This window comes from Centruroides sculpturatus, unplaced genomic scaffold (assembly GCF_000671375.1).
Source record: "Centruroides sculpturatus isolate CEXI.00-Female unplaced genomic scaffold, Cexi_2.0 scaffold20, whole genome shotgun sequence".
Classification (NCBI taxonomy): domain Eukaryota; kingdom Metazoa; phylum Arthropoda; class Arachnida; order Scorpiones; family Buthidae; genus Centruroides; species Centruroides sculpturatus.
Window position 1 is genome coordinate 1,261,571 of NW_019384333.1, and position 20,372 is coordinate 1,281,942.

Below are 20,372 nucleotides of genomic sequence, written 5' to 3' on the forward strand. Positions count from 1 at the left end.
GATATAACAATAAATAATGAAACAGATAAATTTACGTTTAATACTTATAAAAAACCATCCAATGTAAATAAAACAATAAACTATCACTCTAGCATTCCACAGACAGTAAAAAAGAATACATATATAATGGAATTAAAAAATATATATACAAGAACCACCAACGAAAATGACCGAAAAATTGAATTAAAAGAATTAGAACAGAAATTCATTTTAAATAGTTATCCCAAGAAAACTTTGATGATATGGAAAACACAATATGATAAAAATAGGTTTAATACAAAAATTAAAAAAGACAAAACATATAAACCCTTCCCATACATTGATAATATTTTTAATAATTGTAATAAAAATCTTAAAAAAGAGAATGTGGCATTGGCCCCAGCTTTGACCAACAAAATCTCACAGAATGTTCATATTAATAGATCAAAAACAGACAAATTTAATAATGATGTATTGAAGAAAACTGGTGTTGTATATAAAATCAATTGTAATTGCCAAAACCCGAAATATTATATAGGTGAAACTGGTCGTACATTAGAGACACGTATTAAAGAACACGAAGCTGCCATTAGATTAAATTATAACAACTCTCCCTGGTATAACCATATTAAAAATAGTAAATGTAAAATTGATAGAAATAATATTAAAATCTTACACACAGAAAAAAATATATATAAAAGAAAATTCAAAGAACATATTGAAATAATAAAAAATAAAAACAATAATTTAATAAATATCTCTAATGGCATGCAAATAGAACAACAGTGGTACGACATCATAGAGGGCGTGGCAATAGACCAATAAAAAATTTTTTTGTGATACTTAACACTAAAAGAATGATTGTAAAGGTTACTTTGTGTAAGTTACCTAGTGTAAGTTGACATTTGTGCATTTACAATATTAGAAAGAAAGAAACCTGTATGTATACTTTTATAAAATCTTTGTACAACTTGCTTGTTACGATGTTTATTCATATTGTCATTGTAAATTGTTATTTATAGAAATGTTTAATTATTGCGAACCCAAATCTAAAAATATTGAGTGTTTTTCAAAGCATATTAAACCAAAAAAAGGTCAGTGTGCATATTTTATAAAAATACCCTTTTCCTTTTTTGAAATATTTACCACTTAGTTTTTATTTATTTTGTTTTTATAGCGATAATTTCATCATATTACTTTTTACTCCTTGTACTGTTGTTTTAGTAAGTAACGATCCAACTGTATGAAAAAGGAAATGTGTAAAACCCTTAGAGGTATTTGTGATGTGTTTATGTTATGTTACTTGGCAAATTACTTTGTTAGTTTTTTAAATTATATCAATTTAATTTTTATAATTGTAGAACACTGAAGAGGAACCGGAAATGTTATACCGGTTCGAAATGCATATGTGAAAACTAATAAAAGAATTTATTAACCTTTGCTGTGAGATAGTCTACCAAAAGGATTAAAGAGACAAAAAATTCACAAACGAATAAATACAGCTATAACCAGAATATTAAATACATGAAATAAAATACTATTATTATTTGCCAAAATTAACTGAATTTACTTTCAGTTTTACATGTTAAATTTGATGATATAAATACAATTTGTAGTTTTTTATTTTGAATGTAGCATTGACATAGATTAGAAAGACATCTAAGAAGAATGATTTATTGCTAAATTCTTGACTGTATTAATAATAAGACAAGTTTAACATACATAACATATACAGTTTGAATATTAAATGAACAGTATAGTTTATTTTATAGTTTTACTGGTGTAGCTCCCCTCTGCTCCATGGGCTACAATCTCTTGTGATACCATTTGTGTTTTTTTCTCTAGCCACCATGGTTAAGCTAATCCTCTTATTTCCAGTTTAGACTATAACAAAAATTTCAACATGATTTCATCAATTCCCAGTGTTGCAATTTTATATTTATTTCTTTTTGTGATAGCTTAAAATCATGACATTTTTTCTTAACTGTATAAAATTTTATTTTAAATTACTTATTAGTATCTACAGTTTATTTAATTTACATATTTAATATTGCTTTAAGAAGAGATTGAATTGTTATTGAAAGCAGTGCTTCTCACCTTGTTAAGAATGAGTTAGTATATGATGATAAATCCTATTAGAAAAAAGCAGCTTTATTAATCATTGTTAAATATAATTTGTTAAGAGCAAAATTTTAATTGAAATAAATAAAAGTAACACTAATTAAAGTATATTAAAATGATGATGTTAACAGATTACATTTAACAATGATTAATAAATTTTGTTTTCTCTTATGTATATAATATAAAACTGAAATAAACTCACTTTTTCAATTCAAATATGAGCATTATGCAAACTGATATTTAACTTTAGATATTGACTACTATTCACTAATATAGTGGAACTTTGTTTAATGAGAATAATTCATTCCAGAATTTTACTCTTAATGTGAAACACTCGTTAAACAAAACAGTTTTACCCATAGAAATTAATGTAAAATACGATAATGCATTCCATGCCAAAAAAAAAAATACTCAAATATTTTATGTATAATGTGTATTCAAAGAAAATTATACAGTATACATTGTTCAGGAGCATGAATCATCATCATCATTTCTTTTAGCATGGAATGAACCAACCTGGAATGCAAATTTGATTTGTAGAAAAGAAAAAAAAATCACAGATAATATGTCTCATAAACAGCCAAACGATATGCCAAATTCTTGGGCTATATAAAGGCTATAATTAAATATTAGAAATTAATTAATTTGACTAGAGATAGGCAGTTATGCTTCCATCTCGTATTAAATTTAATAATTATAAATAATTAATTTCTAATTTAGACATTTTAAAAATTTCATTTGGAATTGGTCATTAAATTTAGTATGAGATGGCAGCATATCTACTTACCTCTAGTCAAATTAATTAATTTCTAATATTAATTATAGTCTTTACCTAGCCCAGGAATTTGGCATATCGTTTGGTGTTTATTATATAACAGGCAATGGTTGTTGATGTTTATATAAAATGTGTGTGAACACACAAAATGACTACTAATCTTAACACTGCGTTTTTAAAACAACAATCCACAAAACCTTTTTATAACAGTATTGTTATAGGACACAACACTGTTAAGCAAGGTTTCTACTGTGTAACTATTATTGAGATAATAAACACAAAGTTAGATTACTTCAGTCAACATGGGGTATTTATACTGGAAGCAAAATCATTTTAATCCTTTCTGTATAGACAAGAAGCATTAAATATGAATTATTAATTTACAAATATATAAAATACCAGGAAAAAAACTCAACCTCTTCTGACTTTAGAGGTGAATAAGACATTTAAACCAAGAAAGTATTGTTTTAATTCTTATACTTCATCATACAACCATAAGTTACCCATCAAATGCATTTTACCAAAATGACGATGCTTTGACCCCTTCTGTGATTGTATTATCATCACTGAAGCCGAAGCATCATCACTTTGACAAAATGCATTTAATAGGTTACTTATGGTTGTGTGAAGTAGAAGAATTACATCCTTTTCTTGATTTAAATATTGTTTGAATGTCTTATTCACATCTGAAGTCAGAAGAGGCTGAGAGATTTTTCTTATATTATTTTATAAGTATATAAAATACAATTTTGACCCCATTAAATAGTTTTTTAAATCTTTGTCATTTATATTATAAGAATTATTGTTATTGGTAATAAGATATCATTATTTTTTCTTTTTTTTCTTTATATTAAATGATGATAGTTTTATTAATTGATATCAATTCAAATCATCATCATCATAATTTCATTAATATGATTAGTTTATATTTTGGTTCTTTTAAATTATAATCAGATTTAATATAAATATCATTTATTTATGCAATTAATTTGTATATTTATTTTATTTTTTAGATTCATTATTTGAAGAATATACGTTTTTAAAATTTTCGTATAAAAATATAAGGATGGATTATGTGTTTTGGTTTGGAAGGAAGTCAACTCATCTCATAAATATCCATTGTTTTGTATGTTATCCAAGCATGAAAAATGCATGTGATGTTTTATATATATATAATAATATTTGAATAAAGAAATATATATAATAATATTTGAAGATTGGATACATGTGAAATATGGAATATGGATAAATAATATGTTCTGTATAAAAGGGAAAATAACCATTAAAATAAACTGTACTTAAGATAATGAAAATAATACAACACTTATGAATTTCTCAAAATATAAATGAATTAGTTTGTTTTCAAGCTTTACAACATTTAAAAAAGAGAGATGAAAAATTATTCAAAATTAATAACTACTAGACATTACGACCATCTACGAAAAATGGACAGTAGATCAACAAAGAAGCTTATTGCTTTGAAATTACTTAGAAATAAAAATTCATCGTTAGACAAAAAATCAAATTCAATGTTGTCTCCACAGCGTAAATTGAGACCACGTTTTCCTTATAGTGCCTCGGATGAATGGCCTGTAGCTCGTGCCCATCGTATGGCAAGTTTAAATGCAAGAGCTAAAGTACATATCCTATATGAAAATGAATGTCGTGGCAATGGAAATGATAGTTACGAGAGTGAAGAGGGTTGTGGTTCTGAAACGGGTAAATCTGATTATTGTGATCGCAGATTGTGTCATCATAAACAGACAACTAATAAAAATAGTTCATTCAGGGATAAGCAAGAAAAGCAAAATTCCAAACTTAACGAGAAGAGTGAAGAAAAAGTGAAGAGAGTTAGGAAAAGACGAAATCATAAAAGAAAATTAGATGATGTAGAAATTATTGATACCAGATCCTGTAAAAGAATGGCAAACTTGAATGCCCAAGCTATTCTTGCTGCTAGTTATTTGTTAGAAAGAAGCCGTAAAGAAAGAAATGAAAAAAAATGCTTAAAAAATGAAAAGAAATCTGATTTGACTTCTGTAAATAATTCTGATAATAGTGATTATAATAACCATAGTGACTCAACAGTAAGTATTAGTCATTCAGAAGATACTTGTGAAAATATTATTGTTGATGATTTAGAAGAGGTTACAGAATTTAGAAATTCCCATTTTAATATTTCAAATTCACCTGAGAATAGACATTCCCCAATAATTTCTGTGTCAGATGATCAAGAAGATCAGGTTCAAGTAACTGCTAGAGATAACGAAAAAGTTTCTGTAGATGATGAAAAAGATTCAAGTGTTGATTGTACTGTCCAAGAAAGATGTGAGTTGCATTCCATGACTTCAGCCAATGATACTTCAAGAACTATGACCAGTACTGCTGTTAGTAAAGTAGGAATGACTGAATATACAGAAGTTACTAAAGTTCATATTAATACTACAGAAGATATGGGAATTAAGGAAGAGGGTAAAGTAGAACAAAAAATTGAACATATTTTAGAGAAAGATGATGTTGCTATTACTAGAATGTATCATTATCAAACTAAAGGAAACAGTCAAAGTTATTGTTTACAAATGCAGACTACTTATAAGCCAAGTTCAACTAAAGGTTTTACACCACCTCCCTCTGTCATTAATCGATCGTCGCCAAGAAAAATGCATCTAGACACTCCACCACATGTGATGAGTACAATGCTTCATAATAGTCAAAGTTATTATAGTTACCCCAGCCATTCTCCTGTGATACCAGATTCTAATACACAAACTTATCCAATTAGTCATGGTTTGGCAGGAATAAACAATATTCCAATGGTTAATGTTGGACCTCTTGCAAGGCATTATAGCAGTGCATTTACAGTACCACATTATGGTCATCCACCACCAATGCCATATCCTCCCAGTGAATATGGTAAGAAATTTTCTAAAAATTTACATTTTTATATCTAAATGAAATTATTAAGTTATATTTATCTTATTTTATTATTATTTTATATTAAGTTATNATTCTAATAATGTTAAATATCAATAATAAGGCATTCCAAACAAATATCATGAAACTTGCTTCAGGAGTAGAATAAAATGACAAGAATTCTTCAAATGCTATTTTTGGAATTCTGAAACTTAGATATAAATCAATTGTCTTTAAAATAAAATATGAAGGTTTTGATAAATATTCCAAAAATATTTAACTTTAGGTAGAATGTTTAGATAGAGAATTATTTGAGTTGAAAACTGTGTTTAAATATCTTCCTAAATCACAATATACTACATAAATATTATTAAGAAAGGTTTGTTTAATTTATGTATTCATATGCATATAAATGCATAAAAAAAACTAGTTTCCTGAAAGTAATTTAACAGTTAAGTGTTAATGAAATAAATGCTATTCCATTTATTAAAATAATTTTTCTAAATGTTACATCATAAGTAAATATATCTTAAGTTAAAATTTATATTATTACATTACTGAGCTTGGATTTTTTTATATGCATAAGTACTTGGACACTCAACTATGTATTTAAAAAAAAAATTCTATCTGAGTTATTTGACAGATATCACATAGTAAAGTTAAAGTAATTTTTATAACAATTAAATCTTTAATCCCTTCACTGAAGGAATGGAAGAAATTTGAGGTGCCTAACTTAAAATTACATACCATGCAACAATCTTCCAGCAAATAATATGTATTTGAATTAAATACAAAATGGAACATTCTCTGTCTCTTTTAGGGCCTGTATCAAGTGTTGAATTTTACAGAACATTGGAGATTCTAATTTTAGAATGTTTTTTAATATTCTGTAAAGATTGACACTCGATGCAGGCTCCAAAACATTCCATTTTGTATTTAATTCAAATACATATTATTTGCTGGAAGATTGTATTCATGGTATGTAATTTTAAGTTTTAAGTCTGTAATTATTTTCTGAAAATTAACACAAAGTTTAGGACTTAAGTCTATAAGTTAGTTATGGTACAAGCAAGATGTCAAGTGTATGCAGCAAAACAGTTTAATTTCCTGACTTTAAAGGAAAGTATTTCTCTATTAAGCATTGACAATTGTCAAAGAAATTTAATTGGAAGTCCAAATTCAAACAATTCTTGCCAATAAGGAACTTTATTTCAGTGATTGGAAAGCAAATACAAATGAGAAAATCAAAAGATGATGTATCCAACCATATGAAGATGTCAACAGAGCAATTTTGGAGTGGTTCAATTGCAGTCAGGCTAAAGGCCTACTTGTTTAAGGATTGATGCTGCAAGAAATGGTCTTAAAATTTGCCATGAAACTTGATATTTCTACATTTTGTGCCAGAAATGGGTGGCTTGGTAAGTTTGTCTGAGCAACAACATTGTGATTTGAGTACTGCAGATGCTATTGATATGTGGAACTCTAATAGATGTTGCCTTGTGTGCTAACCTCTGTAAATTAAAGGAGCCATTGTTGTTATTCCATACAGTTTGTCTTCAGCCAAGATACTTCAAAAATGTTAGTGTTTTGCAACTTGGTGTTCAGTGGTATGCAAACAAGAAATTGTGAGTGACATATCAGATTTTTTGTTTGTGACTTAACAAGTTGAATGACAAAATTTACCAACAAGAGAATTGTTTGTTGATAATGCCCATGCCATTGCTACAGGAAGCTGTCACATGTAGAGTTGAAATTCTCAGCAAATTGAACAGTGTTTACAGCCACTAGATCAAGATGTTATATATGCATTTAAAATCCATTATCAAACAATAATGTTATGGTCACTTGTTGCCAAAGATGGATGAAGTAACATCTGGGTATGACTTTAAAAAAGTTGTCACTATCAGTGATTCTATAGGCTGGATCAAAACACCCTCACCAGAAGTTACTTTAGAAACACTAGCAAAGTACTTTACAATGATTTTATTCCAAATGATTTGTTGGACACAACAATAGACTTAAATAATGCAACCAATAATCCACCACAAGAAAATGAAAGTGAGGTGAGTGACATGCATGATGCTTCTGTTGAATCATACTTTTTAAAACAGTTTTACTTTACAATTCTTGCCAAATGTAAAGCTTTAGCATGTGAACTTGGCAATTAGATCTTTATTGACATGCTAGATAAAGTTCAAGACAATACAAAAGCAAGATTGTTTTAAAGCACATGAAAATAGTTAAAACAAATGTAATTCTGGATTATAAGAAATAAATTATAAAAAGTTCAAAATCCAGTAAATGTGTTTTTAGACAACAATATTCAACAGTTGTTGAATATTGGTGAACTTTAGTTGTGGTGTGGTGTTTTATTTTGTGCTACAGTCAAAGCTTGGAGTATACTCTCTCTGTAAATGTCAATTTACTGGCACCAAATTTATGTAATATAATATTTATCCTTCATTTCTCCAAATGATTGTATCATTCCATAATAAGATTCAGCTGTTTTTATACCAAAATGATAATCATAAAGTGCACATGTCTAAATTTAGTACTGTAACAAGAAAGAAAGCATTGGCAAACTTGATATATTTAATTAAAAAGTTTGTATCATCACACAATATCTTTTTACTTTTGTGCGCATCAACACTTCATTTACATATCCCTCAAGAAACTTCTAGATGTTATCTGTTGGAGAACAATTTCAAATATGTTAGAGATCTATAAAATTGCAGAAATTTTTGCATCAGCCCATAATAACAATTGTATGTGAAAACATTTACAATGTTAAAAATTGAAACATTCATTTAAACTGTTAGTAGTACTTGTAGTAGTACATTTTTAATTTAAAAGTGTAACTGACAATATTCATTTAAATAAAAATTATATAATTCGTTATTTTGTAATATTAGCTAAATTCGTTTCATTTGGTATAGTTGAAAATAAATACAACAGGAGCAATTTTTATAGTGAAAAGCATGACATTGTACAACTTTATTCCTTATTAAGTCTATAAAGAATCACCAGATGATCAGATGACAGCACTAAAGAATAGCATTATAGCAATTCAATAGAATTAGTAATTGTCTAGTTAGCACACAGAGTAAGTAGGCAATTGTCTTCTGTGATGGATTACTAATGCTAAAAGAGATTCAAAGTTTTTACTTTGAATTAAGCTTTTGTAAGCGAGATCAAGTTTCTCTAAGACTACTATTGTTTTGTTTTAGCTTATTTCAGAGATGAAAGTTGTATCTAATTTCTGAAATGTTTTTTTTTTGTGTGGGTGTGGATGTGGGTGGGTATATATAGTATATACTAGAGATGCCATGAATATTCGGCTACTATTCGGTATTCAGCTGAATAGCGAATACCAAATCATGAAAAAAAAATGCACGTATTATTCAAAAACATATTTATTTTAATCACAAATTATTACATTTAATACTTAAAATCTATCAGTGGTAAGTTGTGATGAATGAAAACAATTTTTTCAGCATTTGTTGATAGCAAACGATTGTGCTTTTCCTCATAAATTATACCTGCTTCTGAAAATAGCCTCTCACTATATACACTACTGCCGGGAGATGATAGATAAATCTTAGCGAATTCTGTCAGGCTTGGATACTGTTTTGTATTTGCTGACCACCACTTGTAAAGGTCTGCCATTCGATCTAGGCAAACAGTTTTCATATAAAGTGATACAAACAGTGATATTTTTTAGTAATAATTAGTAATGCAATTTGATGTAACAATGAACAAATAATGCATGTCGTGACATGATCTACTCGCAAATAAAACAAATGTGCCCATGGTGTTGCTACCGCACCCACCGCAATGTGACAGGTCGTAACCTGTCACCTGCAAAATGTACACATATTTTGCCGAACATTTGGCTGCCGAATATTCAGCACTTTGGCCAAAAGCATAGCCGAGTATTCGGTATTCGGCAAAATCACTGTTCGTGGCATCACTAGTATGTACAGTAGAGCGTTGTTTATCCAAATGTTGATCAACCGAAACATCGGTTAACTGAAAGCTTTCCAGTTGGACTGTGTTGTGCTGAATCGAGCATTTTTGATACTAGATTAATGTCCAAAATATAATTTTTTTGTTTTTNTACAAATCATACTTCAAGAAAAACAGCAAAATGTCAAGCTTCCGTACAGTGGGAGTCTTGAAATCATTAGATGTATGGTGCACATGACGTCACACGGCAATTTCAGGAAGGAAAGTAGAAAGTGATGTCAAGAGCCAAAGGCATTTTTATGCAAGCTACCCACTGTTTCCACTGGGATCTTTTTATTGACTGACAGAAATTAGAATGACTTTTTCACCTTGATCTTTTTTCAGTAGACTAAAACAAAAATTTTGACACGACAGATACTGTGAAATACTGTTAAAAAATTGTGATCAAATGTGTTATTCAGAATTACTCATTTAAAAATGATTCAAAAATGATCCCTATTGCTAACAAGGGGAGGGCCATATGTTCAGGGGTCCAATTCGAATGAAACTTGATGAGCACGTAGCCATAAACACAAACAGATTATTGTCCATTTAAAAATGAGATTAAAAATTGTGACACAATTTTTAATCTCTCGTTTCATAAGTTTTAAATGTAAGGAATAATAATAGTAATAATAATTCTAATAAGTAATAATAACGTGGTAAAATAATAAAATAATAATGTTACACATAAAAAACTAAACTAAATTGTCGAACCTACATTGGCTAACTGTAGTGCTTAGCATTTTATTTACTCTGCTATCACCACTCTTAGATATGAAATTTCCAAAGACTTATAAGTTAAACACTAAATTTTCAGAGGCACATTTTTTTTGGAAATGCTTGAAAAGTGAGTCCTATTATTTGGACAAGGAGCTGTTTGTGTTTAATTTAAGGCTACATGCTCACCAAGTTTTGTTTGAATCTAAGACCTGAATGTCTGGCTCACTCCTTGTAAATGACAGTTTAATATGTTACTTTTGCTTTCCAGATGACACACTGATAAGGCTACCAGCACCTGAATTAATCAGTAAGTAAAACTGGTGGCAAAAAAAAAAATTTAAAACTGGCAAAATGGTGGCGATATTTTTAAATTTTACAGAACGACTCCTGAAAGCATATGCCACACATTATAGTAGTTCTTTAGAATAGTTTCTCATAGATCTTTATGGATATTTTGAAGCAACCAATAACTAGTCCATATAGAGTTGAGTGGGGTATTTGTAAATTTTCTCCTTTCCTGTCATTGCACAGCACAATTTGAAAATCTGGTGTAGACTCTGTAAAAGTATGAATTTATGAAGGTCTTCATTATGGTCCTGTGTCTATATTTAAAATTTTAATTTTTACTAAAATGAGTTGCCCATTTTTTTAGGATTAGGTAGTGTCATCTATAAATGAGTGCTGCCATCATTAATGAGCTTTTCTGCAACATTCTTGTATTAATTAGTAAAACAATACTAAGATAGACTTTTTATCTCTCTGTTTTGACTGTACCATAGAAATTGAAAAATTTGACATTTACAATTACAAATATAAACATCCAAACCCAATAGTTATATATTAAAGCCAAATGATTGCAGAATTATATCGGGCTGTATTACTACTACTATTATTAATTAAATGCAAAGTAATTTAAGTACTAAAAGCAAAGGAAAGGATAATTGTATATGATACTTATAAATACAAATTCTGGCAGAAATTATAATGGCCATCAAGAATAGAACTATCTATCTATATAACCCATTGAATGCGTATCCATCCGTCCACATAACGGTATGCCAAAAATGGGCACTAGAGGTGCCCTAGCGATGATTTTAAATTAACAATAAATTATTTTTATTTGTAATAGGAATTTATTATTGATATGAATTTATTATTTATACCACGGAATGGTATAAATAATTATTATATACCTTGATTAACCTTGTGCCGCACGTTTACAACATCCCGTGACTCAGTGAACATTGTGCATTGACTCATGGGAAATTTGTTGAAAAAATGGTGGATACATTTAAATTCGAGGTTTACAAGCGAAGGTAAATAAACAAATATTTTAAAGTATTTATAGAATGTTTTAATAGGAAGAAATCTAGATCCATGTGATGCATGTGATGTTAACAGAGCTGTAGAGCATATTGATAGGAACAAAAAAGTCAAAGGAATTGTGCCTCACGGGAATCTGTAAAGAACGCCTACTAGGGGGCGTCCCAGGCTACTAGTTTAATTATAAGCACTTGATACAGGCTTTTTATTTCAGAGTATCTGAAATACATATAAAGAAAGAATCTCTTAAATTTAATATTCTGACTCTAGAAATTCTGACTCATAAAATAAAATTAAAAAAATAGCAAACTAGATTGAAAAATGTTTTGAATATAGTTGGAATTTCAGAGACCACACCATGTGACCGTTAACCTTGATCTTTTCAGGCAAACCACTTATTATTTATGTATTTTTTTAAGTTTTTCCCTTATGTGTTACTTATTCATTAAAGGGCACTGAGATCTAGATGAATAGTTACTGATTTTATTTAAAAGTGCACTTAGTAACTCTTGGCCTTCCTTTATTAGTCTAATTTTATAGCAGAAAACAAAATTTTGTATGAAATTACTTTATTGGTATGCATCAAAATATTATGTATATCAATACAGGTTTCTTGTCTGTTTTTCATCTGTTTGGTAAAATAAAATTGCATAATTTTTGTTCATTTTTTCATTTCAAAGATTCATGTCCATTTGCAATTTTTCCTGCCAAACAGACATGTAGACTCCTAAGCAGAAAAACTGGAGGATTTACAAATACCCTTCACAGTATTTACATTTACCCAACTTGATTGGGGTAAATGTGAACTGTTTTTCAATATTTTTTAAACATTTTTAAATATAAAGATTATATATATATGACTAGCTTTGTTAGCATACTAATACTACTAGTCATATATATGACTTTGAAATGAAAAAATGAACAAAAATTATGCAATTTTATTTTACCAAACAGATGAAAAACAGACAAGAAACCTGTATTGATATACATAATATGATATATATAATAATCAAAAAAAAAACTAGGGTTGAATAAGATAACTGTAAATGTTGATATTAATTTCCCAATATTTACAATTTTTTGCAACTTAAGAAAGTACAGATGGTTTTTTCTTTTTTAGTGGCTTTGTTAGCATACTAATACTACCACTAAAAAAGAAATAACCAGTTGTATTTTCTTAAGTTGCAAAAAATTGTTAATATTGGGAAATTAATGTCAACGTTTACAGTTATCTTACTCAACCCTAGCTTTTTTTTTAGTAAGCTATTATTTAAATTTAAAACAAAGCAAATTTTAATTTCTTTCCAATACAGTACACCTTCATTTGTTTAACATGCAATTCAGTTAACGAGTTCTCTCTCGTGTACCAATATCACAGCCAAGGATTATTTTGTATTTAAAACAAATGCTGGTTATATGATGTGGACTACATGCCAATCTTAAATTGCAGTTATGAAAAACTAAAAAGTTTTTCCTTTGTTTAAAATCACTAAGAACACCTTTAGAAAACATGAAAAATTCTTTTTGTGATACAGAGACATTCATCTGTCATCATGATTTTTCTCAAATTACTAAAAAATACACCTTACATTAAAATATGCCTTATCTTTTAGTTCTTTCATTCATTTTCTTTATGTTTAATCCAGGCACTAATTGATGTTATTTCACTTTCCTGCTTAAATTTGTATTTTTAAATCTGATAAATTTCCAGTAATCCACCCTTAACTTTAAAATGTTTTCAAAAACTTTAATCATTAACACGTGATATGACAATTCTTATTCTAATAATCTATAAAATATATATCTTGCCCTTTTCATTGCTGTAAAATGAATTTTGACAACTACTGTGTAAAAATAATTAAAAATATTTAAAACGATAGCTCGAGCTTGACTCTGTAATGTTTCATTTTGTTTACATATAGCAGTATTTTGCTAACAAAATCAAAATGAAGGATAATGTCATTACAATTTTGATTTATTTGCTGTTTTGTTTTTTTTTCTTTTTTTAATTCTGTAGTGTAGAAGTTAATTTTAAATTTTATAGAAATATCTCTTTAGTTAAGAGTTATTTAATGTTTTATATTAAGTTAGAAGATAGAAAATGTTATATTAAAATCTGTTGTATTAAGTTTATATGGCCTTGGAGAAATTCGAGTGCAGTTATGTGTTTACATATGACTTTTACAAGGCTTTGTAAAAGTGGCTTGAAAAAAAGTAAAAAAAACTTGTCTAAAACGGAAGGCAGACAGTAATTAAACGAACAAAACAATTTCGGTATTCTGTTGGATGGTCTGACCAGTATAATCCATTCGTCTTCACCACACAACAAAGCACATTTTTTGAATGACTTAGCTGCCGAAGGAAAAATTTTTTTTTATCACATTAAGTAATAAAACAGAAATGAAGCAAATAATAAATATCAAAATAAACTCAAAAAATTAATTAATGAAATGACCAGACTGACAATAATATTTAAAAATTATTCACAAAATTGAAAGAAACAAAATAAAATTGTCTTCATTGTATTTTGTCCTTTTCAACACCTTTAAATTACAAATCTTTATGGAAGATTTACATTTTTGCATATTGAGGCAGATGAATAGTCTCAAATAAAAGTTAAACTCTACCATAAAGATTGTTGTGTTTCTGAGATGTTGAGAAGGATGAAATATGAAAACATTTTGTTGTTTCTGAAAGATGCACAAACAGACAATAATAGCAAATATCAAAAAGTGAAATAAAACAATACAAGCACAGATATGTCATTTTAGATCTGAATAGGACTTTTTACAAAGGAGATGATGATAGTTATTTTGGAGGTCCTAACAGATTACGTGGCTTATATATAATGGAGTATAATGGGTTAATGATTATGTACTGTCATTCTCACATGTGATTTCTTATTTTACTATTCTGATTTTGTGAAGTAACTGTGGAAATCAAATTCACTGTGTAAAAATAAATTTTTTTTTACATTTTGCTTTCGCTAGCAAATGTACAGTGTATCCGGAATAAGCTTACAAGTTAGTTTTCTAAGTTGATAAGAATTGAATGATTGACCCTGGATTCTGTCGTCAGATACTACGAACATCAAAATTATTTCTTTTAAAACATATACAGTAGATCCCCCTATAAAACCGTTTCCTATAGTTATGATTCCTATAAAAATTGTGGCAGTACAGTAGATCCCCCTATAAAACCGTTTCCTATAGTTATGATTCCTATAAAAATTGTGGCAGTATCCGTAAACAATGGTAAAAATAACTCCTATAATACGTAAAACGTCATCGGGCAGCCGAACTACTTTCCCGCCGTCCGTAGCGCCACGCTACGGACGTTTAGGCGGATAAATTGAGTTTAGTATCGTCTGTTCATATAATTATATATAAATTAGGTACTGTACATATAATTATATATTAATTATATATAAATTAGGTACTGTATATATAATTATATATTAACTTAATTTATTGTAACTTTATTATAATTAAATATATATTTTTCGCCGTCTAGCGTCACGCTACGGCGAGTTAGGCGACCTATCGTCTGTCCAGTACTGTAATTTTATACATTTCTTGTGAAAGAAACATTTCTTATTTAACGGCCATAAAAATTATTTATATTAAGGATGTCTCCAAAGGTCAACGAAGTTTTCGCAGAAAAATAATATCAGAAATCGCGGCCGCGGTTTGATGCGCTGTTCCGCGACGAAACCAAGCTTTAGCAACGGGCGTAGTCGAACGGTACACACTCGGTAAGCAATCCTACAATTTTTTGTTTATAACGTAGTTTATACGGATTATTTTCAAAAAAATATACGTATTTTGGAAATGTTGAGTCGAATTAGTCTAGAATCGATTAATTTTATGAAAGAAAACCTTTCAAACAGCCGTAGTCCATAAACTATGATTCCTACAAAATTGATTCATAAAGAACGGAACGTATCTACCGTCTTATAGGGGGATCTACTGTATAAGTTAAAACAGAAATAAAACAATATTTTAAAAAAATAGTGCACAGTAGGCATTTGTATCTTTTGATACAAAGTTTAGGAGATTATGTTTATAATTGAAATGAAAAAGCAAAATACTATCATTGACAAAGAAGTTATGCATCCAAATTGAACTGTCTTACAGGTATGTAAATGATTATTTTGTGGTTTGATCAGCATACCAGCTAATATGCTGATATTAGTGCCTTACCTAATAGTTGCGTCAACTGGCATCAGATACTCGAACCTACCATTCACACTATCAACTTCCAATGTCTTTATTAATAATTTCATCCTGTCATTGATATTTTGTTGACTTTGTTTTTTACAATATTCTACTAAATTTCTTGTTTGTATTCTGGTTCTTAGCATTTGAGTAACTCACATTTTGTAGACTACGATAATATACTAAATGAACCAATCATGTTAGCTGACATGTGTGACTGACTATTAAATCCCTCTGGATGCCCTCTATTTTCCCAATTTTCACCCAGGCTAGAGGATTCACTTTTGTTTATATAAATGCTCTTTTGATAGATTTTATTGACATTTATTATTTCAATTTTTTGTCTTTTCAATTTCCAGTCAGTTTCTATTCAGAAACTTATTAGCTTTTGAGATATAAATCAGGAGTGGCTGTAGAGTCCATTCATTGAAAGTACAAAATAAAGATTGGAGAAGTAAAAATTGTGATCACTGATCTCCTGTCAGGAGCTTTGATAAAAGTTACTTAAGAACTATAATGAATAATTAGTTGCAATTATCCATTCATATATCTATAAATAACTAGCAGTCTTGGCCACACGTTGCTGTGGCTCAAAATGTATCTATTATAAATGTATAACACTTCCCCCTGGGGGGAATTTCAAAAAATTCCTTCTTAGTGTACATTCTCATGATGTACCCTATTAAAACTCAATCAAAAACACAAAAAACCACATCTAAAATAGTATAATAGAAGCTGAGTTCTTCACGGTAAGCCTTAATCCTGTCCCTCTCCCCCATGGGGGGAATTTTGACATCTAAATTATATAAAAACTCGCGAATTTGAATGCAATGTTATGTCAAAATTTCAAAGCAATCGGTGAAGAACTTTCAGAGATTTAAGATTTTGAACAAATGAACATTACATTTTTATTTATATAGATGTATGCATCTTAGCTCAAAATTCAATTTTTCTCACTAACATTGAGACATTACACCTCCGCACATATGTAACTCATCCATAATACAAGTAGAAGAGTGTAGTAATTACAGAGGAATTTTGGGATACAAAAAATTAACGATGCACCGATTAATTGGTAAGTAATTGGTAATCAGCCATTTCCCCAATTAATTGGTTTTAATAATCAAATAATCAGCCAATTTTTCATTTTAATATTTTTGTTGGAATGTTATGCATAAGGCTAGTAATAAAAAATAATAAATTTCTGTTATATATTTATTATTTACTAGCTTACCCGTCGCGCATTGCTGCGATCTCAGAAGAAACGAAATTCAAGTTTCGTTGTGATAAAATTAAATTTACATTTTATCATTTTTATTGAAACTTAGTATTATATTATTATTATTCATTTTAATTGGGAAAATATTTCAAAGTGTCGTTTCAATTCTATTTATTTATTGGAGTGCTTGTGGATACACGATATTTTTTGTTTTTCTGTCTGATGCGTACACGAATAAATCAGAAGATTTTCCGACGCGTGAACAGGCCACATACAGTTGTACTGTACATGTGAGAAGCACGGATTCTTTAAATTTAGCCCACATACACACAGAGATTGTTANAAACATAACAAAAAAATACACCAAACTTTGTGATATTGTAAATCCTCTTTTGTTGGCATTTCCAAGTTCATATATGGTCGAAGCTGGTTTTAGCCATGTTAATTCCATCTTAACCAAACAGAGAAATAAGTTAAATATGGAACTTCGAGGCGATTTAAGACTGAAGCTAACAAATTTTGACCCAAATATTGCTAATCTTGCGAAGGAACATCAAGCTCACCCGTCTCACTGATTGTGAGTTACAAATAAATGTAAAGTATGGAAAGTATGTACAATTAAAGGAAATGCGTAGTAAAATCGTTTCTCTTTCTTTCGTGGTTTTTTTCTCATACACTTGCACTCGTAATAAAACTTTACGGTGGGGGTCAATGTGAGGTTTTGGAAAGTTGTTGGGGGTCGACGGTTAAAAAAGTTTGGCGACCCCTGATCTAAGCTATCGATTGTCCATCTTTTTATTTCCTCTACCATATTTTATTTATTTTTTTATTGAAATTTCATTTCATTTTGAATCTTGGATCTAATAAGGATGACAACCATAAAGACTTGTTTTCTATATATGCTGAAAATCTTTTTTTTTTTATTGAATTTTCTAGTCCTTCTATTGTGGTATTAATGCCACTAAAGGAACTACTGCTCTTTACTTTTGATAATAATAATAATTTCAGAGTTTCTGTTGTGTGAATTATTGAAGATGAGGTGGTTTCTTGGTTGCTGACTTCCACAGTAATTTCTTCAAATGGTTTTAAAAGTAGAACAATTTTTTCTATGAGAGACCACTGATATGTACTCAACATAGGAATTTTATTATCTATAGCATATGTGACAAGGGCTTCTTGCTGTTCCAAGTTTCTTTGCAACATGTAGTATGTAGAATTTCAGTGAGTAGGAACATCTTGAATTAATTTGTGTTTCTGCAAACCTAACTTGTCTTGCAAATCTTCCAATTTGCTTACAGCTACAGCAGAATGATTAAAATGTCTGACAATATTTCTGTTAACTCTGATTATAGTTTTCACATTTTGTTGAGAAAATATGCATTTGTTTAGTGTCAGCTGCAGTGTATATGTAAAGCATGATAATGCCTCTAAGTTGCAATTCCTGATTCCAGCTACCATATTTGCTCCAGAATCTCTCAGTACTAAGAATATCTTATGACTTTTGTCAACTTAAACATTGTTCTTGAACACTATATCTGTTCACCGATTTGTGTATCTGTATGGAAACCTTCAAAGGGTAAAATTTGCAAAACAGCTCTTTCTTGCTAAAAATCAACCTTCAACCAGTGGGGCTGTTACATTTAAAAAAGGAAAATTATTTGTAGTTGCTGTTCAAATATCAGCGGTTAATGAAATATACAGTAAGACCCCGCTTAATGCTGATTCGATATAATGGGGACTGCTTGAAGCCTATAAAAAACTAAAAATTTAGTCTGATTCAAATTATCGCAGCATTTCATTGATTCATATATAATACGATTATTTCCAAACACGAACCAATCAGCAAAAGATGGCAATTCATCATAGCACTGTTATGATGAATTGCCATCATAACAGCGCTATGATGAATTGCAAGAATTCATACCTTCAGCCAAGTTATGGCTGAAGGTATGAATTCTTGGATACCTTCAGCCGTAACTTATTCCACAGGATATTGATGAGTTACTGCAGGTTTCTGGTGAGAGCCTTACCAACAATGACCTTCAAGAACTGGCAGAACAAAGAATTCATGTAGAAATGAAAAATAGAGATTCTGAAAACGAAGAACCCAAAGAATTTCTCTACAGATTTCCTTAGTAAAAATTTGGTAATGATAACCAAAATGATCCAGATTTTGAAAGGAGTGAAAAACAAAACAAGTTGTTTTGGATGCGATCTCTTGCTATCGACATTTGCTTAATAAAAGAAAAAAAGCAACAGAACAACATGATTTTATGGCAAAAAACAAGAATTTCAGAAAAGCCAGGACATTTTCATCACAAAAACTGAACTTTACATTTCTGTGTGCATATGTTTGTCTTATTTAATATATATTATTATTAGTGATGCAATGAATAGTATATTTGGCCTCAGGCCGAATACCTAATATTTGGCCAAACTATTTGGCTTGATTAATGTACTTACAAAAATTGGTGCGCGAACCGCATTATGGCAAGGATCGTGCACCCTGCTCCCTATTGGCCCGCTGTCACTACGCTTCGCCAATCACGTTAATTCTTGACAGTTGTAGCAGACAGACGTGAGCATCATGGCAGTATGTGATAAGTGATGATATCAAATGTGGATAACAATGAAATGACCTACACATGTAAATAATGGAAAAAGAACAGGGAAGGATTGCGAAGTAAACATGTGAAAATAAATATGAAATTGACTTGATAACATAATCAAACAAGTCAAGGCAGCTTAGCTGTCTGGAACTTCAGTTATGATAAATAATTTTATACAATGAAACAAAAAAGTTAATTTAATTTTCAAGTTTATAATAAGGGATGATTTCATAAAAATGCTTTACAGATCATTAATTATTATTTTTTTCACATTTTATGACCTAAGTTTCAATCTAATGTGCCCACGCAGTAAAAATTTTCATACAAATTTTTTTACCCTTTTTCACCCCTTTAGGGTTGAATTTCATAAAATCTTTTCTTAGCATGCCTAAACTTTACAAAAGGAACACACCCTCAAATTTTTAAGTTTCTAGCACCAGTAGTTTTGGCTCTGCGTTAATTATCCTATCAGGACTTGTTCTTTTATA

General features: G+C 29.5%; 1 protein-coding gene across 5 annotated transcripts in view; it reads left to right on the plus strand.

The window, feature by feature from the left end:
• LOC111631080 (putative uncharacterized protein DDB_G0291608) overlaps positions 1-20,372 on the plus strand; it is an 82,234-nt gene that overhangs the window by 45,679 nt on the left and 16,183 nt on the right. For all 5 annotated transcript variants that reach the window (XM_023375289.1, XM_023375296.1, XM_023375277.1 and 2 more), the window contains exon 2: positions 3,889-5,788. In XM_023375289.1, the coding sequence (XP_023231057.1) occupies positions 4,267-5,788 (1,522 nt within the window). In that variant the 5' untranslated portion in view covers positions 3,889-4,266. The remainder of the gene's footprint in view (positions 1-3,888; positions 5,789-20,372) is intronic.